Genomic DNA, 24,230 nt, shown 5'->3' with positions numbered 1-24,230 from the left:
AAGTTCATAAATAGTGTTTCTCTTCTTTTGGCCTAAATATTAGTAGCTGCTGGATGTGGTGAATTGATCTGTGGTGGATCTTTAGAACAATATGCCTCCACTTTCGTAGTTCCCTGTAGTGAGGCGCTTTGTGGTCTTCCTGCCTTTCCGTCTTTGATAGAGTCACTTGTCCTTTGCTGAGAGGCCACACTCCAGCAGTCTTCAGACACCTAGGATTCCAGGAAGGGGCATGTCATGGTTGTCTCATAATGCTATTGAACATTTCCTTTGCCTTCTTGGCTATACCAACATGCTAATTTTTAGCTCAGATCTCCATTTTCTGTTACTATAAACTCATGCCTTAGAACCCAGTCCTCTCTAATTTGGATTATAATTATAAATTCTAAACTTTTCTTTTAATCTAGGGAACCATTGTGGCTTTGAGTTAATGAAGGCAGTGTTAAGTAAGCAGTTAGTTGAGAATTTTCTCTGCTTTATTTGTTAAGTGGTAGTATTCTTTCTTCCCTTGTATGTAACTATGGATTATATTTTGAGCAAACATATCTTCAGGTTTTTACAGTTATATATATGAGTTAATTCTAACAGAAACTTCATACTCTGTAGATATTAAGCACAACTCAACTAGAGTTTTTCTGTAAGGGAGAAAGTATTAATAGTAACCTTAAATATAATCTCTGTTCATATTTTTGAATAAAAGGTAATTTGTTTGTCTCTTACCTTTTTAATGTATAGAAAAGAGCAGTGGCTTAAAGTTTGCTAACCTTTACATGTATCTGTAACATTGCTAATTTTTCCAAGCTTTAATACTTTCAAATCCTATGTCTATCTACTAGGATATTTTCTAAGGTAGAAATTGTGGTAATTTACTGATGATATATTGCTGTTCCTTCTAACACAGATAAAATTTGGTTACATTTGGTTATAAAACTGGTTACATTTGCACTACAAGTTACTTCCAGTTTTATCTGAATACTAGAAATTTACATAAGAAAGCTAGTTTTTAAAAAAAATTATTTAAATTCAATTAATTAACATACAGTGTACTAGGAATTTCAGAGGTGAGTTTAGTGATTCATCGGTTGCATATAACACCCAGTGCTCATTATATCAAGTGCCCTCCTTAATGCCCATCATCTAGTTACCCCATACCCCCAGAAAACTAGTTCTTTAATAATGTAAATATTAAAATTTTGTCCTAACAATGAATGATGAACCTGTTTTACAGAACTGTAAAAGACTTTGAGATGATACGAGGGATGAAAATGAAACTAAATCCGCAAAATTCTGTAAGTGATGATTTTGGAACATTTTTGATGTAATATAAATGGTCTGTCAGCTGAAGTTCTTATCTTTTGACTCTAGAAGTTTCTTGTGATGTGCTAAAGGTGTGTATAATCTTGTTTCTGATCCCTGGTCTTGGTTCTGATCCTTGGGTTTGGTGAACAAAGTATTGAAATACTTGATCCATATGTCTGAGTTTGAGATTTCCAGGAAATGCAGTATTTTTTTGTTGGTTACTTGACATAATACTCACTCATGCTCATACGTATATATACACTTATAAATGTATATTAACAACATATATTGATATATACTCATGCAAAGTCTGTTTCCATTATACTGTAAGTGGGCTTCTCTGTTTGAAGCAGGCTCAGTGGAGGATTGAACTAGCAGGTGGCAATTTAACTATTACTGTTAACATTGCAGTTTACTTTCTTATTTGCTAATTTATGGAGCTCAGTTTAATCCATGTTGACCTCAAAGTATACCCCATCTTAACACACGAGCCCTCCATGAGACCTGCTATATCTCTAGCCCCATAATCCTTGTTTCAGCAAGCCCCTCAGATTATTTATTATCCCCCCCACCTTAAATTATTAAATCCTATAGATTCTACCTCCACTTCTTGCCTCTCCATGCCCATTGCCACAGCCCTGGTTGAGGTCATTGTTACTTCTCACCCAGATTATAGTTGTAGTTGCCAAACTGGTTTTCTAGCCTTCTGTTCTGGCTCTGGTTTGGACTGCTTAGCAACACGCCTAGTTCACTGTTAGACATAGGGTAGGTACTCAGCACTTACTCGAAATATGAATGAATGAACAAACGAACGAATAAATGAATGACTTGCCATCAGAGGGATTTTGCCAAAAAGCAGATCTGATCTTGTCACTCTGTTTAAGATTTTTCAATGGCTTGCTGTAATTCTCAGATTTACCTTCCTATTTCTTAGCTTTCCCACCAAGCCTTTCCTAATTTTGCTTCTACCTGCTTCTCTAGCCTTATCTTCTGCTGCCCCTTTAAGCCAAGTTAGTGTCCCTAGTTCCCTACTAATAATAGCTGTGTGATGCTCTTGTGCTTTTTTCACTTACTTACTGCTTTGCTTGCCCTTGCTTTCCTTTCTTTTGTTTTTCAATTCTGACAATCTCCTTTCTTCTGTTTTTCCATTTTCTATTCACAGTATTTATGTGCCAGCAACTATGGTAGGTAGCTTGCTGTCATTCACAAACACCGTACACAGGAATGCCTTTCCCCCTCCCTCATCTGGTTGCAGTGTGCCCGGTCTTCCAAACTCAGCTCCAGCTTTGCCTCCTCCCAACATTTCCTGACCTTCTGCTGTGATTTAAATACCCTTCTCATGGGCTCTGTTTCACACAGTGCAATGTCAGGCACGTGACTACTGTACTCTGGATGTGGAGTCACTTGTCTCTCTACTGCCTAGACCATTGTCAGCTCCTTGGTACAGGGATCCGGTCTTCCTGGGTTTAGTTTCCCGAGAGCCTGCACTCTCTGGTATGTAGCAGATAGTAAGTGGTCATCTGTTGGAGGAAATGTGTCCCAGGAGCTGACCACTTGGGGGCTAGAGTTTCAGGGATGCTGGGAGAAGGAAAGGCAGCCTGTACATGTCTTATGTTGGCTGCATTCCTTGGTAACGGCATGATTGTGGAACATGAGAACGAACACCTTGTTATTCAAGGAGATAATGTCTGAGCTGAAAATTTAAAGGATAAGTCAAAGGATAGAAGGCAGCATTCCTGGAGCTCTTACCCAGTGCCAGGTCTTCTGTTAATAGTCGAAGTGCATCAAGAAGTGCCCTTAGTGAGGCACTACTGTGTGCCCGACAGTGTTCAGGCTGCCAGGATGTAATAGGAAAAATGCGAGCAAGGTTCCTGTCCTCAAAAAGCTTACATTCTAGGGGAGGCAGATGGATAGTAAATACATCAAAGAAAGAAATATGTGCCATGTTGTATGGTGATAAGGGTAACAGGGGAAAATAATGCAGAAAGAAGGGAATGGCCGTTGCTGTTCTCTAGGGATCGGTCAGGGAAGACTTGTTACGTGAAGAGACCCTTGAGCAGAGACTAGAAGAGACGATGCAGTGCCCCGCAGCAGTGATGCAGGGCACAGCCTTCTCCGCAGAGACAGCAGCTGACTGGTGCGGTCAAGCCACTGTGAGGAGACCAATGTGGCCATGGTGGAGCCAGGGAGGGCAGGAGCAGCAGGAGCTGGGCTCAGGGTACAGAGGGGAGGGATCAGGTCATGTAGATAGAAAACGAGAAAGCATTGTGAGCAGAAGGAACTTGTCCACGCTGTACAATAGTGTGGATTGCACACTTGAACCCAGGCATTCTGACTTCACAGCCTGGGCTGTTAGTCACTCCTGTCACCTGGACAGTTTGTGGGAAGAAAGATCATGCACAGATTCAAGCTTTTCTTCCCTTCAGTATTCTGTACCAGTTGTCAAAACCAGCTGTTGTGACAGTGCTTCTTTATGACATATTTTCTTTGCCAAGATTAGAGATAATTCTCCCTTCGTTACACTTGAAATTGTTGCTTTCATTCTGGGATACACCCTAAGCTTCCTGCTTAGAGTTAGAAAGAGCTCTAATATTACCGTTAGGACCCTAATCTTACCTGCAGTATGTATTATGGATTGATACATGGGTTGCATTTTGGGAAAAATTTCAGTGTGGCTGTTTCACTCTATTTTTTTTAACTTTATAGAATCATTTACCATCTTGGACTTCTGATGTTATTAAAATGCTGACCATATTTTCTCAGTGCTCTTATTCACTTCAGATCTGGATTTTTCCAAAGTTATTACATGTCCATCATCTTGTAAAACTTCATCTTCATTCAACAGACCAGGGGTTTTTAGGCCCTCCTTGTACTACACAAATGATATGGTGCCTTTATTTGAAGTGTCCATCATCTCAAACATAGATAAAATGTTAGAGTGATCCATAAAGAGAGGAAAACTGTTATTTTGGCAATTCTCAGTCATTCCAATATAGATATTAAATACTGTCTTGGTTTTTCTGGGCGGAAAAAGAACAGGGCGCTGGTGAGATAATTCAGCAACTCCATAATCTGATATTTTTCCAAATAATTCCTGGCCTACATCTCCCTGCTGCTGCTCACCTGCATTGCTCCTGATTTAATCTATTAACGTTGACTTTTATGTTTATATTTTACATTATTTACCTTTTTCCCAAATTCCCCAAATTTATTTGTACCTTGGTACCCATTGATTACAGGAGAGTCAAAATAAAGAGTTGGGTATTTCATGAAGTTTCAGGGTTTTTATAAAATTCTTCTGATATTATAATAGGTTTACATTTATGAGCTGGCTTAATTTTTGATAAAAATTGTGAAGTAGTCAATAACTTTCATCGCAACGAGTTTTTCCATTGTAGGAATTAATGCCTTGGGATCCCCCCTACTATAGTGGTGTGATTCGTGCAGAAAGGTAAGTTTTTTTTTTTTTTTTTTGATAAATCCTCATCTATGAGAAGGAGGAGAAAAACTAATATTTACTGAACACCTTGCACATTAATTATGCAACTACTGTCCTCACTCAGTTGCCCACATTATAAGCCTATATGTTCTCAAGTCCAGGCCTGGTGCTGGCTTTGTCCACATTTGCCCACGTTTTTGATCTGGATTAAACCTGTACCTCAGTCATAGGATCATGCTCTTCCCCTCCCCCAGAACCTTTTCTTCTATGACCCATGCCATTTAAAACTTTTCAGTATCTCCCTGGGGGGTCTGGAATCTGGCTTCTCCTCTGTGTAGCTTCCAGGTTTCCTTACTAGACTGAGGGTTTTGGGGGCTGGGACTTTGCTAGAGCCCTGGTTGTCCCTTGTTTCTGGTCCAGGGTGGGTGCTCAGCAAATACATGTTGAATCATTGAAGGAATAAAGTAGTCCTTGCCATGGGGCTGTGTGATTTTCTTGCTTCCTCATTTTTATTTGAACATATTGTGGACACCTTGTCACATCTGGAAGGATTATGTGAAGTAAAGATTTAGGACCATTAGCTTGATGTGAGTACTCTTTTAGCTTCCATATTCTCTTGTGTTTATTCTATAATGGCTAACTAATAGGCATGCTTTTTCCCCTAAATGTGCCCTATTTCTGTCATTTTTATATTTGCATGTAAACCCAAGAAATACGAACACCTGTTCAAAGTGAACACATGTAGAAATATTGATGCCCCAAGTAATTTTACATACATAAAAGGATTAAAAAAGAAATCTCTGAATCTTACCCTTCAACAGATTTTTTTTCTTGTTTCAACAGATTTTTAACATTTTTCTCTTACACTTCCTTTTTGAGCTCCTCAGCTTTAATCCAGAGAGTTAAGATTGATTTAGGTAATGGAAGAAAATAAAAGCTTTGTGCCTTTTCCTCATTAAAGCTGTTGGCACATATCATGATAATAATATGGTTATTTGATTGGTATTTAACTTTCAAGTCTTACTGCTACTATGCAATATTCAGGCATCAGCATAGTGAAGGGTAGCAAATACCTTACTAAAATTAAACTTTTATTTATTTTAATGATTTTTAAAAAAATATTTGTTATAAAAGCAGAAAACAGTAACTTTTGGTGTTCTTTTCTGCATCACTGGGAGGACGTGCCCTGAGATCAGTGTGTTGAAAAACTTACCCACTTAATATTCATTCATTTTCTTCTCTTTGGCTTCTCTGTGAGATCTATGTTTCTTAGACTAATTTTACTCACAAAGCATATTGTCTCATGATACTTTGTCAGCTGTTTTTATATGTATAGTACAAATTCGGCGTGAGCCACCTTCTCTGTTACTCAAAATCTGTAATCACTTGATTATGATAAACAGTGAGTTTTTAGAATATATTAGAGCTTAATATAATTATTTCACAAATGTGTTTTAATGGCTGTAGAACTTCGGGCTTTGCTCCCTGTCTTTGCATAAAATATATAATTTCTCTTTTCAAATTTTTTCCAAGACAGATTTGGCTTGGTTGCTTGGCCAACCAAGGTATAGCATAAAGGAACACTATTTTTTTTTTTTTTATCAATGCCTTCCATATCAAAAAAGTTTTAAAAAACTTTTGACATTGGAAAGTAGTGTAAAATAAATGTATTTGTTTCTCTCTGACTTTTGCTACTGTGATTTTTTTAATGTGGTATTCCTGTTTCATGTCATCTCCCCCCCCGATGATTTTAGTGAATACCTTGGCCTTATATTTAAGTGATATTTTTATCATTTAGCTTTATTCTTTAAGTGTAGGATGCCCAAATGGTGGCTCTGTGGAAATGACATAGTATCTGAGGACTTGTAGAGCTATGCTCAATTGTAAAGTATAAGCATTAATTAGGAGTATGAGATCCCTGAGAAGTCTGATCGTAAACTTAAAAAGACACTGAATAAGGATAGTGATGTTCTCATCTTCATTTCTGCCAAAAGTACAGTATTGCAAAGTCAGTGTTGCTGACATACTCTGGAATCAGTACTTAGTACCTGTGCCCCCAGGTAGGTTGGGAGTTCTGTCTCCTGTTAGCCACAGGAACAGGGTATCACTACCCACATGGGCCGTTGGAGAGAGTGGAAACACCTGAGGTGTCATGGCTGTGTGGTCTGGAACACGTTCCCTGACATCTGGCGGGGGCCCCGATGCGTCCCTGCTGCACCACTAATGAGCTGCACATGACCTTTGGAAAGTTACTTGTCCTCTCAAACCTCAGCAAAGGTGTCTATTAAAATGGGAGTTGTAATAGTCCCTGCTTCATAGGTCAGGACTAAATGAGTTAATGTTGGTATTATTAGTACTTAAGTAATACTATTATATGGAATTGGTCTTTTCTCAACACTGTTCTAGAGGATGAACTACTCTAAGAGATGCTTTTTAAGTGTTCTCGAAAATCTTTTGAAGGAGTGATCACTTGTCCCTGAAGCCTTCTCTAAGAAAACACTCATCTAAAGTGTAACGAACATATCGAATTAGTTGTTGAATGCTCGTCAGAGGAGCTTTTAATGGTGGAACAAGAACACGAAGACAGTGAGGTCCACCTCGCCTGTGCTTCCCAGAGCATCACTGTGTCCCGGGGGAGGAAGCTGTCTCTGCCTGGCAGGACAGCTCTCTTTTGGTCACTCTCCTCTTAAAGGTCATGGAATAGTTACTGCCTTCAAAATAGAATTGGAGCCGTCATTTGTGGCTTCTAGGATCTGGTCACAGCCCACTTGTCTTTACCAATGTGTACATGCACCCCCTGTTAATCGTGGGGTCTGGTCTGCCCTTCTGGTCTTTCCTACCATGCCTCTTCCTTTGCAGTTTTCCTCAGCCAGACTAAACTGTCTGTCCCAAGTCGGATCCCTTTCTGCCTCATGCGGAGCCCGTGTCTGGCGGCTGCTAGCATTGCACTTGCCTTTCTTTGCTATCTTACCTGTGAAGTTTCGCCGGGAGTCCACGAAATGTCCAGGTCTGCCACAGCCGCTATAGATCCTGCCAACCCCATGCTTACAGCCTACAAAGTGGCACCCTGGATCTTCTAACTATGTTCTTTTGGTGTCCTACCTTAAACGTGTCTTGTCAACCATAGCTTAAAGCTCTTGAGAATAACGTGTGTCTTATTTCTTCTGTTTGCAGTAAAATGTGGCATGTACACTCTGGACCTCGGTAAATACGTATTAGTTGATAGCTATTGTTCAAGACTGTCTAAACCAGTAATTGGAAGTCCTTATGAAAAGCAGTCCAGTTTTACATTTTTTTTTTTTTTTGCAAAGAAGAATATCATATTTTTGTGAATGGCCCTTTTCATCTCTCAGATTTATTGAAAGCAGTGTGAACCTCAGGAGGCCCTCAGAATGCTCATTTGTTGACAGAGGCTCCTACCAGGCTCTTTGGTTCTTAGAGTTAAGAAATCACCAGCTATTCCAGGAACACAACATAATCTGCCTGGTATCCACCAGGGGCTTTAGTCAATTTGCTTCAGGTTCCAATACTAGGTCATTTGTTTGGCTATTAACTCAGTAAAAGAACCAAGAAAAGGGATACTGAAATGCTTCAGATGGGATTGTACGAATTGGGACTTTTAAACATCTGTTTTAAGTAGCTTAAAAGGCAAATGATTGAGTTTTGGTTTGAGGTTTCAATAATCTTGATTGACAAGAGTTGGCCAAGAAGCACAGGTGATGGATGAGAAAAGAAAGCAAAAATATAATAATTTGAGTTTGAGGTTAGAAGAAGGGAACAAACTGAAGACTGCTAAATCCTTGTTAAATTCCTCTGCTTTCAAGTAAAGACTTAAATGTGTGGTTTGACACGAAACAAAAAATAGAAGGGGCTTTCCTTGATTTGAGTTTTTCTTCAAGTTCACCCCAGGGATTCTTTTTCTGCTTTTATGTTCAGATTCATTTTAAGTTTCTTCTATGTTTGCCTAAAGAAAGGAAAGAACCTATTAGAAGTAAGATAAGAGATTAATGTGTTTTAAAACCATCAAAGGTTGATCCTGGGATATAGTGGCCTTTAAGATGACCTACAGACATCTTAAAGAGCACAGAAAAATCTTCATTTTTTTTTTCTTTCAAGTTTTAGTGTTGGAGTCCTCATGGGAGAGGAAAAGTAATTCTTTAAATTATGACAAGTATATATGCAGTTATTTTATTTAAAATTAAATGTGATTTTTGAATAACCAGTCCATTTGTGTGGCTCGAAAAGTCAAAACAACATTAAAAAGGACTCATCGAGAAATTTTGATGTCACCCCTGTCCCCTTAGAGGTAATCATTTTTAAAGTTGTTTAATGTGTCCTGGCGGTGTTTGATTTTGATTTTTTAAAAAAGATTTTATTTTTATTATTTATTTGACAGAGAGAGAGAGAGAGATCACAAATAGGCAGAGAGGCAGGCAGAGAGCTGCTAAGCAGAGAGCCCCATGCGAGTCTTGATCCTAGGACCCTGAGATCATGACCTGAGCCAAAGGCAGAGGCTTAACCCACTGAGGCACCCAGGTGCCTCACTGATTTTGATTTTTAATGCTCGATGACTTTATCTCTTTTCTGCCAATAGTGAGTATCAGTGAATCATACTTCATTAATTTTGGTGCTATTTTATATAAGGACATTATTGGGAATGGGAATTCAGTATGTTTATTCCTTGCTAAGGTATATTCTCAAAAGTTCAAGAACATTCACATAATGAGAAAGGACTGTTCTATGTTTTAAACTCTTCAGTAAACCCTGGATTTTCAAGGACAGATGACATGGGGGTGTTTCAAGATAATAAAGACTTACCTGATGTGTGAAATTGTGTAATTTATTGGCTAGTGGATGTGCAGTGAGCTGGGTGCTTTCAGTGTTTAAAACAAGAACTTTTATTATGAAAACTTTCAAAATAAGCAAAATATAAGGAATTACATCGGTAACCCCCATATATTCATCTTCCAGACTTAGTAACTATCAAAACTGTGCTGGATTTGCTTTATTTATATCTGTTTTCTCTTTTCCTTCTCCTTTTTCTTCCTTCTTTTTACTAAAGTAAACCCTAGACCTCATGGCCTTTCACTGGGACATTCTGTTATGGATCTCTAAGGAATGTGGATATTTTCTTACATCATCGCAACCCCAGCATGACCCAAGAAGTTTCACAGCAATCCATTGGCATCCTCTAGTACTCAGTCCCTATTTACATGTCCTTGATGGTATCAGGTCCATTTTTCTCCCAGGCAGCTTGTTGGAACCAGCATGGGCTGCACATCTCATTTGGTTTTTCTGTCTCCCAAGTCTCTAACTCCAGAGCAGGTCTGCGCACCTGCACACCTCATACCCTCACCCCACCTTCTTCATGTACCTGTCTGGTTGCAGACAGCAGGTTACTGGTTCTACAGATTTCCCCAAACTTCTGGATAGATGTGATTGCTTTCTTGGGGTGTCATTTTGCTGCTTCCCCCAATCTGGATGCTATGCCCCACCCCCTGTTATTTTTGGTTGTTTTGTCTTACTGTTGCACTTCAGGTATGACTAACTTTACACGTTGATATACTTAGGAAGCTGAATGAGAGCCCCGTTACAAGTAGAGTTCTTGCTGCTGTCCTAAGATTTGGTACCAGTCTCTGTGGTGGGGTTCTGTCACGTGGGTCATCCTTTCTCCCTTACATCAGGTATATTGGGTCACCAGCCCATGTTTCTAGGGTGATGATAGAATCGTACTATATTTGTGAACTTCAGTTTTGACTCATCCTAACTGCAGCTGCCAGTGAACTAGGTGGCTAATCTGCACCATTAAGGAACACGGTTCTCTGATTGCTAGGAAGTTTGGCCAGAGAAGATTTCTTGCCGTTAGCCTCAGAAGGCAAGGTAGAAACAACCAAACTGGCAACTTTTTCTGATTCTTTATAAAACAGAGAGAGTAAAAGATCTTCTTTATTGTCAGCGCAATCTAATTACCTGAAAGGTAAACGGGTTTTAGTATCATTCACTTCCTTTACACCTTACCTTGGTTTAGCCAGACGAAACAGTGGCTCTCCCTGTGGCTTTAAAGACTAAACATTTAAAAATACCATCCAATTCTCACATTAAAGTCATGCTTAGTCAGTCACTCCTGATGCCAAAAACATTCTATTTCATTTTCTCCTGGTAAAGTTAGAAATGGTTGCCCCGACAGCATTTTCCCTACTCTGTCCTGTTCAGCACGCAGTCTCCCTAGCCTGCGCATGCCCTCTGGCCAGCAGGCTGGTTCCCGCCGCCTTTGCCATTTGGTGCAAATGTTCTCTCATGCCCACTTTCATTTAACCTCCTGAGTAGCACAGGCAAAGACTGAAGCCTCTGGTTACCTGCAGTTTCAGCCTGGATTCACTAACTATACTTGTGTTTTTATGTTTTCAGTAAGTTCAATGCCAAGATGTGTTTAGAAATAGTGTCCAAGTTTAATCCCAGGTGCATCAGAGGTTGAAATATAAGTCTGACTCATGGATTGTGCTTCGTAAGTACAGTGACACATTGACTTTTTTTTTTTTTTTAAAGACTTCAGATTACAACAAAGAATTCTTCAGTTGAAAATCTCTGACTAACATTTCTCTGCTTGTTTCAGTGATAGTGTTCCTGATGGGGTTTTGAGATGTTGCTAGATTCTGTGGCTCCTGATCAGAAAGACCTAATTTTTTTTTTTTTTTTACCATTTTAACATGCTAATTATAATGTGTTGTAGTTCTTGGAAAACCAAGAATTGGTCAACGCATAGGTAAGCATATTTCTAAATGGAACGAATCACAGACCATCTGTTGAGTTTCATTTAGCAGCCCTGGTGAATAACAGTCATTTTCTTCCTATTTCTTTCTGAGGAAGAAGTATAAAAGGGTTCCAGACCTGTCTTATTTCTGGATTCAAATCAGTGAAGCATCTTTACAATACACAGTAGTAAAAGTCTCTTGTAAAACTATAAGAGTTTGTGGTGATGAAAGGGATGGCAGGGAACAAAATCCTCCAAGTACACTTGAGTTTTACTCTCTTTCTATTGGGCTGTGGTTCTGATGGGCCGTAAGGTTTTCTGTGCCGCCTGTAGCACTTTTCTATCGTTCTGGGGGTCTGGAGAGGATAGAGGAGGGATTTCTTACGTGTAGTGTCTATGCCGATAAAATAATTGTGGCTGGAGATGCCATGAGCTGGTATTCACAGGCCAACGGGTGGCGCTGGTGCTGTGGCTGCCGGCCCTTGCTTGGATGGCCTCTGGCATGGGTCCTTGAGGGCCATCCTTGGTGTGATCTCACACTGTTTTGCAGGTGTCAGCTGCGAGCATGAAGGGCAGGGGCCTGCAGGGTCAGCCTGCTGCCCCGTGATTGCTGCACCTCAGGGTGCCTCAGATTGGGGTGGTAGTGCTGGAAGGCTTGGAGCTTTTCATGTCTCTTGCAGCCTTGCTGGACCGTTTCCCATTCTGGCTGTCCTTCAAGGAGGAATTGCTTCTCACTTGTGGGAGTCACGGAGGGCGTGGAGCGGCGTGCAGGTGCTATGATCTCTTTCTTGCTGTCTGAGGCGGCTGAGTCAGCTCTAAGGCAATCTTTGCTTGATCGAGCTTGCGTGCCCGATTTGCTTGAATGCCTGTGAGCCTTTGTTGGTGCTCTTTCTCCTCCCTGTGAGCCTTTATTGGTGCTCTTTCTCCTCCGTTTGGAACTTCTCCCTGATCCTTATATTGTCATCCTCTCCCCTTTGGCAGGCACAGTTAGCTACAGCTTCATCTTTGCTCTTAAGCCCTTTGTGTGCTGATGCCCCTTGTCACTTACAGTGATGCTTTATGGTTACAGTGCCTGACTCTATTTTGAGGAGTTACTGGGAACATAATAGGTGATTAATGAATATTCACTGCACTGACCCAGCCTTCTTGGCAGAATGTTGCCATAGCCTATGCACGCCCTACTTTTCTGCAGACGCCATGCCAGCATTTTTGCATGCATTATCTGATCATCAGGGGAGCCTGGGAAGTGTTATCCCCTTTTTCCTGCTTAGGAAATCAAGGCCTCCCAAAGGCAAGTAACTTTCCTGAAGCATTGAACCGGTAAGAGAGAGAGTCAGGATTTTAACTTCAGAACTCTTTCTCCTAGACTGCCTTGGACTCTTACAAACCCGTCTGGGCCTCAGTTTCCTCAAATAAAATTAAGTGATCATTTGTGCTCTTCCTGGCTCACAGAATTATGTAGGGAATATGGGAGACTCGTGATGTGAAAGTGCTCAGCAAATTAGAAAGCGCTATGCAAATGTAAGATAACAGTATCCAAACCATCACGGGGAGTGCTTCATTTAGTAATTCTAACTTTCTCATGTATCATCAATCTCTTCCTTTCTATTAACTTTTTACCCTGTGCCTGCCAAGGTGCTAAGATACCTCCCATCTATTTATTTATTTATTTACTTACTTACTTACTTACTTACTTATTAGAGAGAGAGAGAATCTTCAAGTAGACTCTGTGGCTGAGCACAGAGCCCGATGTAGGGCTTGATCTCATGACCCATGAGATAATGACCTGAGCTGAAACCAACAGTCAGATGCTTAACCAACCAAGCCACCTAGAAGCCCCTCCTGCATCTTAAAATACAAATAATCACACCCTTGGAGAGACTGTAGTCCTTGTTTTTTTCTGCCAGACCTCCCCCAACAGTGATCCACACTGGAAGCTTCCTCTTTCTAATGGCCGTGGTTGGAGTCTTAGCCCTGTCAATCTGTCAGGCTGGTCTTTCCAAGTTATCCAGCCGCCTGCCAGTCATACTGCTCAATAACTCGTTTTAGCCCTTAACACCCCTAACCTTTGAGTCTGTGACATTGCTGACTCTTCCCTGTTTCCCAAAATTCTTTCTTCCGTACATCCCCTGACTCCCTGTTCTTCTCTTTCTCATCACCCTCTTGTTTGTTTCTCTTTTCTCTTCTCTAAATTGGCAGCCTTAGGAGTGCACTCAGGGTTCTGACACCCTGAGTATGCTCAGGAACTCCTTTCCTCTCATAGCAGTTTTGGAAATGTGAGTAAAAGTGAAAGATACAAGTGTCTTCCTTTAGCTTTTGAACTTGTAACAAGTCTTTGGGGAAAGGACTTCCATACTAAGGTACAAAACAGAATCATGCCCTCAGTTCTCTTGTATGGGATCATTTTTTCTCAACTCCCAAACCATTGTGATCCTGTTACAAAGAAAACCTCTGCCCTTTTACTTACTACTTATTATAACTTTGGGGAGGTTACCTTTCTTCGTGTAAATCTTCATGTAGATCATGTAACATGGAGCTAACAATATTACCTTGCAGGATTATTTTTGCTTTTAAAAGAAATACATATACTATAAAGGGCTTAGCTCAGTGTCTTAGTGAGTGTTGCTGCCATCATCATCATCATCATCATCATCATGACTTAGGGATAAGTTTTTATTTTATAGATTCAATTGAGGGGAAATGTACATATTCGCAATATTGAATCTCCTCTGATCTTTCATAATAATGAATCTTTGTATTCTAGGTTCTGCCCTGTTTACCACTGCCAGAACAGTCTTTCCATAGCATGCCACTGCTTGATTTCTCTCTTCTTCCTCACTGCTAATCATGGCTGCTCCCACATTGTGTACATTCTCAGAGATATCCAGTAAATGGTGCAAAGTAAAGGCTTTGGCTCTATTCCCCTTCCTGGCACCCAGTAAAATGAGCAAAAAGACCATCAATAGAGCTATCCCTACATCTGTATGCAACAGGAGGACAGACGGCAGTGAAATAGGAAATGGGATGATGTGATAGTGAGAATCACAGATAATAATAGCTATTATTTAAAGTTGATAAACCAACAGATAGATGCTAAAGTATTTGAAAAAGTGACAACCGCCGGGGGGAACAACAGACTATTAACACACTGAAGTACCAGAAGGAAAAAGAAAATGCTGCCCACGGAGCCAAAGAAAGAAAGAAAGGAAGTATTAAAAAGAACGTAACAGAATTACATTGGCAAGAGTCACAACATGGACCATTTTTATACACAGTTGACAGGAATATAAATTAATACAAAGTTTATTTTGGAGGATGATTTGGAATACCTAGTCAAACATTTAAAATCTCAAAATAAAATAAAAATTAAATTAAATTTCTAAAAATATTTTTCTAAATCTCATACTTTTTTTTTTTTTAAAGATTTTATTTATTTAGAGAGAGAGTACGAGAGAGAGTATGCATGAGTTGTGGGGGAAGGGCAGAGGGAGAGGGAGAGAGAATGTCAAGCAGACTCTGCCCTGAGCTTGGAACCCGATGCGGGGCTCGATTCTTGAGCCAAACTCAAGACCCAGATATCCAACCAACTGAGCCACACAGGCGCCCTCTGAATCTCATATGCTTTGCAACAGGGTCATTTCTGCAATCTGTCCTACAGATGGACTTGCCTGGTGTGATGAGGGTGTTCATGGAAACATCATCTGTGGCAGAGACAAATTAACAGCAGGCTTTCTCAGTAGGAGAGGCAGAGTAGTGTGGGGAGGGTAGCTGTGGGTGTGTTTTCCACAGAGAAGTTAAAATCAGGAAAAACATGATTACAAGGCTGACTTCTTTTATCTTCACCATGTATGAGCAACTCCAAACAATGTCAGTGATAGGACACTCCCATTAAAAGGTGCGGCACTTACTGGCTTTGCCTCCCCTACTCTGTCCATACCCATCAGAGTAGGAGATGCGCTACAGAAGTTATAGCAGATGCTTGGTCATAGATGACTCCGCACCCGAGAGAAAGTGCAATAAAGCTCTTAAAGTATTTATTTAAATACTGTCCCCAAATGGACAGTATTTCAAGTTACACTTTTTTTAAAAAAGGAAACTGTAGATTAATATGAATGGTATGATCCTATTTGTATTATAAATATATGTATGTGTGTGTATATATATGTGTGTGTGTGTACACACATTTATTTGTGCATGTATGCACACATACATACATAAACCTTTTTGTACAAATAGAATCAGGATACCCAAGTAAAATGGTTAGGAGTGGTTACCTGTGGATGTTGGGCATAGTGAACCAGGGGATATTATTTGAGACTTGTCTTTTCAAACAGGGAATTTATGTTACTTTCTAGCACATTTTTTTCTTACTCATTTCAAATTAATACCATTTGCTTTTTAGCATTCATAATAATTTATAAAGAGTTGAAGTTGTCTGTAGAGTATTATATAAACATATTCTGTACTTAAATTTTTTTCTCCAAACTAAATTGTCTTTGTGAATTTTACCTGAATACACTTGCAGGTAAGTCAGTACTTAAGTCAGTTGTTGTTAGCTTTACTATGTTTCTTTTCTATAAACATAATTGAAAAATATACATGTTTATTATAACCTAAGAAGGTTTGATTTTAAGAACTAGATTCTTTTTATTCTCTTTTATTTATTTTTTCCCTTTTTCCTTTCTTTATGGAGTTAAAATGCACATAATACAAAATTTACTATTTTAGCCATTTTTAAGTATACAGTTCAGAGGTATTTTCATTCACATTGGCATGCAGCCTTCCCCTCTGTCCATCCCCTCTTTTCATCTTGTAACTTTGAAACCCTGTACCTCTTAAACATTCACTCCACATTCTCGCCTGCCCCAAGCCCCGGGGCACCACCATTCTCCTTTCTGTCACTATGATTTTGACTAAGTACCTTATGTAAGTAAAATCATACAATGTTTGTCTTTTTGTGACTGGTTTATTTCATGTAGCAAAATGTCCTCCAGGTTCATCCCATCTTACAGCACATTGCAGAATCTCTTTCCTTTTTAAGGCTGAATAATAAATAATCCTGTGTGTGTGTGTGTGTGTGTGTACACCACATTTTATGTATCTGTTCAGTGGTAGATGGGCACTTAGGTTGCTTCCATATTTTAGTTTTTATGAATAATTCTGGGAACATGGGTGTATAAATATCTCGTAGAGAAACTGCTTTCAGTTCTTTTGGGTGTATACCAGGAAGTGGAATTACTGGACCATAGGGTAATTCTATTTTTAATTTTTGAGGAACCTCCATACTGTTTTCCACAGTGGTGACACCATTTTACATTCTCCCCAAGAATGCCCAGGCATTCTAGTTTCTCCACATTCTTGCCAACATTATTTTCTGTTTTTTTTTTTTTTTGTTTTGTTTCCTGATAGTGGCCACTGTAATGAGTCACTCATACCAGGTGGTATCTCATTGCAAATATTGATGCAAATGTTGATGTTGAGCATCTTTTCACGTGCTTACTAGCCATTTGCATGTCTTCTTTGGAGAAATGTCAATTCAAGTCCTTTGTCTATTTTTGAATTGGGTTGTTTGAGTTTTAGTTCTCTTTACATTCTGGATATTAATCCTTTATTAGGCATATGATTTGCAAGTATTTTCTCACATTCTGTAGGTTGTTTCTTGCTGTAAAGATGTTTAAAATTTTTATGAAGCCCAGTTTGTCTGTTTTTTGTTGTTGTTGTCACCTTTACCTTTGGTGTTATATCCAAGAAACCATTGCCAAATCCAGCATCATGAAGCTTTTATCCTATATTTTCCTCTGAGAGTTTTGTTTGTTTTAGGTCTTTAGGTCCTTGATCCATTTTGAGTTAATTTTTGTATATGGTGTTAGGTAAGAGTCCAACTTCATTCTTTTGCATGTGGATATCCCATTTTCCCAGCATCATTTGTTGAAAAGACTGCTTACTGAATGGTCTTGGCACCCTTGTCAAAAATCATGTGACTATATATGCAAGATTTTATTTCTGCACTATTGTATTCTGTTGGTCTATGTGTCTGCCTTTATAGCAGTACTACACTGTGTTGATTATGGTATCTTTGTAATAGGTTTTAAAATCAGGAAGTGTGAGTTCTCCAATTTTTTCTTTTTTAAGATTGTTTTGGCTGTTTGGGATCTCTTGAGATTTCATGTGAATTTCAGGATGAGGTTTCCATTTCTGTAAAAAAAAAGTCATTGGGATTTTGATCGGGATTGCACTCAGTTTATAGATTGCTTTGGGTAATATTGACATTTTCACAATATTAGGTCTTACAATCCATGTGCGTGGGGTATATTTCCATTTATTTATGTCTTCCTTAACTTTTTTCAGCAGTGTTTTATAGTTTTTATTGTACAAATCTTTCACTTCCTTGATTGAGTCCTAAGCATTTTATTTTTTGATGTTATGGTAAATGGAGTTGTTTTATAATTTCCTCTTAACATTGTTCATTGTGTATAGAAATGCAGCTGTTTCTTGTGTGTTGATTTTGTTACCTTGCTGTTTTGTTGAATTTATTAGTTCTAATATATATAATTTAATTATATATTATATAATTTAATTATATAATAATATAATTTTATATAAAGGAGTGCATCATCTGTAGACAGATAATTTTACTTCTTCCTTTCCAATTTAGATGTCTTCTGTCTTTCTTTCTTTCTTTTTTTTTTCTTGCCTAATTACTCTGGAATTTCCAGTACTGTGTTGAAGTGGTAAAAGCAGGCAGCCTTGCCTTCTTTCTGATTTTAGAGAAAAGTTTTCAGTTTTTTGCCATTGAGTATGATGTTTGCTGTGGGTTTTTTATATTTGGCTTTTATTATGTGGAGGTAGTTTCCTTTATTCCTATTAATTTTAGTGTTTTTATCATGAGAAGGTATTGAATTTTGTCAGATGCTTTTTCTGCATCAGTTGGGATCATCATGTGGGATTTTTTTCCTTCATTTTGTTGATGTGGCATATTGCATTGTTTGATGTTCAGATGTTGAACTATACATGCATTCCAGAAATAAATTCTACTTGGTTGTGGTATATGATCCCTTTAGTGTACTGTTGAGTTTGGTTTGCTCATATTTTTTTGAGGATTTTTACGTCAATATTCATCAAGGATATTGGCCTTTTCCTTGGTGATTTTCTTTTCTTGTCATGTCTTTGGCTTTGGTATCAGGGCTATGCTCACCTCATAGAATGTGTTAGGTAGTATTCCCTCTTTACTTTTGGGGAAAAATTTAAGAGGATTGGTATTATTCTTTAAATATTTGGTGAAACTCATCAGTGAAGCCATCAGGTCCAGGGCTCTAATTTGTTGGAAAATTTTTGATTCCTGATTCAATCTCCTTACTATTTATAGGTCTATTCAGCTTGTCTGTTTCTTCATGATTTAATCTTGGTAGTTTTAGTGTTTCTAGAAATTTGTCCATTTTTTGTAGGTCTTCCAATTTTTTGATGTATAGTACCCTCATAATTTTCTTTTGTTTCTATAGAATTGGTCATAATGCCCCCACTTTCACGTCTGATTTTGGCAATTTGAGTCTTACCTCTTTTTTTCTTAGTCCATTCAGCTAATGGTTGTCAATTTTTTGATATTTTTGAAGAACCAGCTTTTGGTTTCATTGATTTTCTTAAAATTCATTTTTCTGTTCTCTATTTCATCTATCTCTACTCTTATCTTTCTTTCCTTCCTTCTGCTAGCTTTGGGATTAGTTTGTTGTTCTTTTGTCTAGTTCCTTAATTTGTAAAATTAGGTTGTTGGTCTGAGCTCTTTCTCTCTTTTTAAATGTAAGCATTTATAGCTATTAATTCTCCCCTTAGCATCACTTTTGCTGCATTTCATAAGTTTTGGTATGTTGTGTTTTATTGTCATTCACCTCTAAGTATTTTCCAATTTCCTTTACTATTTCTTCTTTGATCCATTGGTTGTTTAGAAGTATGTTGTTTAATTTCCACAGTTGGTGAACTTTTCAGTTTTTTTCATGTTACTGATTTCTAACATCATCCTGTTGTGGCCTGAGAAGATGCTCTTTATGATACCTATTTTTAAAAAAATCTATCAAGACTTAATTTGTGGCCTAACATATGGTCTATCCTGAAAAATGTCATGTGTGCACTTAGGAAGAATGTGTGTGCTGGTATTGTTGGGTGGAATGTTCTGTGTATAACTGTTAGATCTAGTTGGTTTGTTGTGTTAAGTCCTCTATTTCCTTATTTATCTTATGTCTTGTTGTATCCATGATGATGAGTGGGTTATTGAAGTATCTGTTATTGTAGAATGTCTGTTTATTTCTCCCTGCAATCCTCTCCATTTCTGTTTCATATATTTTGATGGGCTGTCATTGTGTAAATGTTTTTAATTGTTATGTTTTCTCACTCTGTTGAACTGTTAATTAACATTTGTGTCCTCCTTTGTCTCTTCTATAACTACTCCTATGCTCTTTTGGTTACTGTTTGTATGGAATATCTTTTTATGTTCTTTCATTTTCAACCTGTCTGTGTCTTTGGATCTCAAGTGACTGTGTTGTAAATAGCATAATTTACATTGTAAAGTACTGGTAAGAAAGGATTTACTTCTGTCATTGTGCTATTTTTTTTTTCTGTATGGCTTATAGATTTTTATTTCTTCATTTCCTGCATACCTGTCTTTTTTTGTGTGTGTTCAGTTGATTTTTTTGTAATGAAATGTTTACATTCCTTTGTAGTTTTCTTTTGAGTATATTATATAGATATTTTCTTTGTGGTTGCCATGGGGATTACATTTAATATCTTAAAATTATAACATTTTAACTTTAATTTATAGAAGCTTAATTTCAGTAACATAGTGAAAGTGCTCCTTTACAGCTCTGTACTCACCCCTTTCAGTTAATATCACAGAATTATACCTTACAGATTGTGTGTCCCAAAACATAAACCAGTAATTCTTTGAACTGTGTTGGTCTCCTTGATTATGTAGAAAACAAGATTTAGAATTACTAACCAAAGTTACAGTAATACTAGATTTTATATTAATAATTGTTTTTTCTTTAATTGGTTTCTTAAATGCTATAGAAAACAGAAAGTATAAAGTATTATTATAATAATAATAGCTTTTGTAATTGCTCATGTATTTACCTTAATTGACACCTTTATTTTTACATATGATTTCAGTTACTGTCTAGTGTCCTTACATTTTACCTTGTAGGACTCCCTTGATCATTTTTTGCAGAGCAGGTCTAGTGGTCATGAACTCCCTCAACTTTTGTTTATCTGGGAATGTCTTGATTTCTCCTTCACTTTTAAAGGGCAGTTCTGTCAGATATAGGATTCTTGATTTTTTTTTTTTTCCCCCCGGTAGCACTTTGAATGTCAGTCCACTGTTTTCTGGGCTCCAAAGTTTCTGGTGAGAAATATGCAGAAAATCTTATTGAGTATACCTTGTATGTGATGATTTGCTTCTGTTGCTGCTTTTAAGATGCATCTTTTATCTTTGGCTTTTGAAAGTTTTATTATATCTTGGTTTGGGTGGCTTTGAATTCATTTTTCTTAGAGTTTGTTGAGCTTCTTGAATGTTTATATTCATGTCTTTCTTAATATTTGGAAAGTTTTCAGCCATTTTTTTTTTAAGATTTTATTTATTTATTTGACAGAGATCACAAGTAGGGAGAGAGGCAGGCAGAAAGAGAGAGAGAGAGGAGGAAGCAGGCTCCCTGCTGAGCAGAGAGACTGATGTGGGGCTCGATCCCAGGACTCTGGGATCATGACCCAAGCTGAAGGCAGGGGCTTTAACTCACTGAGCCACCCAGGTGTCCCTATTTTTTTTTTTTTTTAAGATTTTATTTATTTATGTGACAGATCACAAGTAGGCAGAGAGGCAGGCAGAGGGAGAGGGGAAAGCAGGCTCCCCACTGAGTAGAGAGCCCAATGTGGGGCTCAATCCCAGGACCCTGGGATCATGACCTGAGCTGAAGGCAGATGCTTAACCCATTGAGCCACCCAGGCGCCCCCAGCCATTATTTCTTAAAATATTCTCTCTGCCTCTTTTTCTCTATCTTCTCCTCCTGAAACACCCATGATATCTATGTTGGTCCTTTTTATGGTTTTCCACTAGTCTCTAGGCTCTCTTCACTTTTCTTCAATCTTTTTTCTTTCTGTTCATCAGCTTTTCGTTTTCCTGTTTTAGTGTTATTTTCTAGTCCAGCTTCTTTCTTCTGCCTGCTCACATCTGCCTTTGAATCCCTTCTGTGAATTTTTCATTTCAGGTATTGTCCTCCCTTTCATCTTCAGAATTTCTTTTTAGGTTTTTCTGTCCCTTTATTGATATTTTTATTTTGCTCACACATTGTCTTCTTGAACTTCTACACCTCTTCCTTTAGTTTCTGGCCATCCTTAAGGTAGTTGTTTTAAAGTCTTTGTCTAATATATCTGCCATTCAGTCTTTTTCAGGGACAGAGCTGTTGAATTATTTCTTTCCTTTGAGTGGGCCATACTTTCCTGTTTCTTTGAATGCCTTGTGATGTTTTTATTGAACACTCCCCCAGCATTTTCTGGGTGTCATGTTATTGCTTTAGTTTATTGTTTTTGTGGTTTTGATTGTTGTAAGCTGTCTCTGTGCTTGGGATCAGCCCGAGGTGTGATGTCTTCTCAGGTCTTTTTGAGCTTTTCCTTGGACATGTGCACTTTCTAATTTTCCTCATAGATGCAGCTGTTTTTGAATATTTTGATGTCTGGTTTTAAAAAGGGGAAAAGTGAAAAATGAAGAAGAGAAAAAAAATATGAGTCCTTTACATCTGGAAGTCACTTGAGCTGGAGCGGGGAGGCTCGGAACAATGGAGGGAGTTAAAACAATGGCTGACTGCCTCTCACACCTCTAAAAGCAGAAGTAGCAATCAGCTATCAGAGCACAGATCCCCCAAATTAAGGGGACAGAGCTCTTTTGTGCCCACCCTAGTCCTATAAGCTGTGTGTAATCTGCTTCAGGAATAGGTGCACAGCTGCCTGCCATGAGGCTGCGGATGGGCTAGGTAGACGCTGCTGTCCTAGGAGCTAAAACTAACCACAATTTACACTCCAGGCATTCCCCTGGAAGCTGAATGCCTTCAACAGACTCCAGAGTTCCAAAATAGTTACATCAGACAGATTCTACCAGTGCAGTTGTCTAGGTGGGGAGACAGATTACTGATGCTTCCTTCTTGGCATCTTCCCAGAATCCTCTATTTTTTGTTTTGTTTTTATAATTATTTTTATTATCTAGCAATAAAAACTGAGTTATGTTTTTAAATCAAATTTTCTAGCTTTGAGAGCTATGTGGTTAATTTTTCTTCCTATTTATTCATGTTCTGCCTATGGTTTGACTCTGACATTTTTATTTTATTCTTTAAGGTCAGTCCAGCTTGATTCAGTAGCAAAATAGATAAGTGAGTTACCTATTTTTCGCAAAACAAAGTTCTGGTTTTATTATTTTTTTTTTTATTTTATTTTTTTTTGTTCACCCAAACAAGTATATTTTGAGTGCTGATGAGATGAATACTGACCCTCAAAAAGGTACCTTCTAGTTACCCATAATCTTTATGATGATTAATCTATTGTACAGATTTGTGCTGTGTAACCTAAAAAAGGATCTTTTTTAAGGCCATTAAATTCAGATGGTGGCTACTATATTAGGACTATTTCCATTATCACTGAAGGAAATCCTGTTTAAACTAACTTATGCAGAAGAGAGAGCTGGTTGACTCATGTAACTGAGAAATACAGGGGTAAAGTTTGGAAGCATTTGCAACCTAGGGGTATAGAAGTACTTAGATTGGCCAGGCCGAGGTCCTGTGCATGTGGCTGTACCTGTAAGGTCTATAAGTAGTCACTGCTGTTGTAACACTTGGAAGAAGGGTTCTGTAATCAGGAGAACAAAGTGCAAATAGGTGTCATTGAGCTCCTCCTCCTCTTCTTTTCTCCCTCATTTTTTATTGAGAACTTGCCCCGTGCACTCTTCTGAGAATTCTGTATGTATCATTTCACCTGAAATCTTGCAACAACCACATGAAGTAGGTATGGTTATATCCATATTTTCACAGATGGCCAGACTAAGACATGGTAAAGGAAATACTTTGCTTAGGATCATGCAGCAAGTGGTATGTTTCAAACTCAGGCCTATTAGTTCCAAACTGGTGCTCTTAATCAGTACTCTTTCTTTTCCCCATTCCATGAATTTTAAAAATATGCTTTACCACACATGGTAATATTAGCCTACATTCTAGAAAAAGGCACGTACATTCTATCCAAAGTCCCATCCAGGTAGGGCTCATATAGGCAAACTGGGCAGAGCAGGAAGCTGCTTCCCAGGGAGTGTATGGTGGTGCTGCTGCCTTCTTCCCTTTGTTTTGAAGTCTTGTGTTCTTCTGGTTTGCCTGTGCTGCTTAGAAGCCCAGTTCCTCCAGTTGGTCTGTTTACCCAGACCCAGCCAGTTCTCTGGACTCCTAGGGTCACTTCCTTTCCTTAGATGATCTTAGTTCTACATTGTGGTTCCCCATGGTACTGTCTGGGATGGCTGTGGGGTGACTCCACTGGGCAGGTCTAGTAGTAGCCTTGACATTCCTGATTTTTTCACCCCCTAAGAATGCATATGTTTATTGTTCACTTTTGAATATCCACTGTCCTAAAATTCAAAAACAAAGAGACTTCTGACCAAGTTTGAATAACAGGAGCCAAATTTACCTCCTGCATGTACAACTAAAATCAATCTCATCAAACCTATGAGACAGT

The 24,230-nt window shown here is 38.4% G+C and overlaps 1 protein-coding gene and 1 pseudogene across 1 annotated transcript in view; one reads left to right on the top strand and one right to left on the bottom strand.

Moving 5' to 3' along the window:
- The window catches only part of MIPEP (mitochondrial intermediate peptidase), a 167,165-nt gene that overhangs the window by 27,178 nt on the left and 115,757 nt on the right, over positions 1-24,230 (top strand). Inside the window, exons 9-10 of the mRNA XM_032838178.1 lie at positions 1,226-1,286; positions 4,695-4,747. Coding sequence (XP_032694069.1) covers positions 1,226-1,286; positions 4,695-4,747 — 114 coding nt within the window. The remainder of the gene's footprint in view (positions 1-1,225; positions 1,287-4,694; positions 4,748-24,230) is intronic.
- Positions 4,034-4,494, bottom strand: LOC116855444 (annotated as a pseudogene).

The sequence above is a fragment of the Lontra canadensis genome, unplaced genomic scaffold (genome assembly GCF_010015895.1).
Source record: "Lontra canadensis isolate GAN:19392208 unplaced genomic scaffold, GSC_riverotter_1.0 scaffold103, whole genome shotgun sequence".
Lineage (NCBI taxonomy): Eukaryota > Metazoa > Chordata > Mammalia > Carnivora > Mustelidae > Lontra > Lontra canadensis.
The sequence above is the reverse complement of the archived record's forward strand: the minus strand, read 5'-3'. Positions and strand labels throughout refer to the sequence as shown.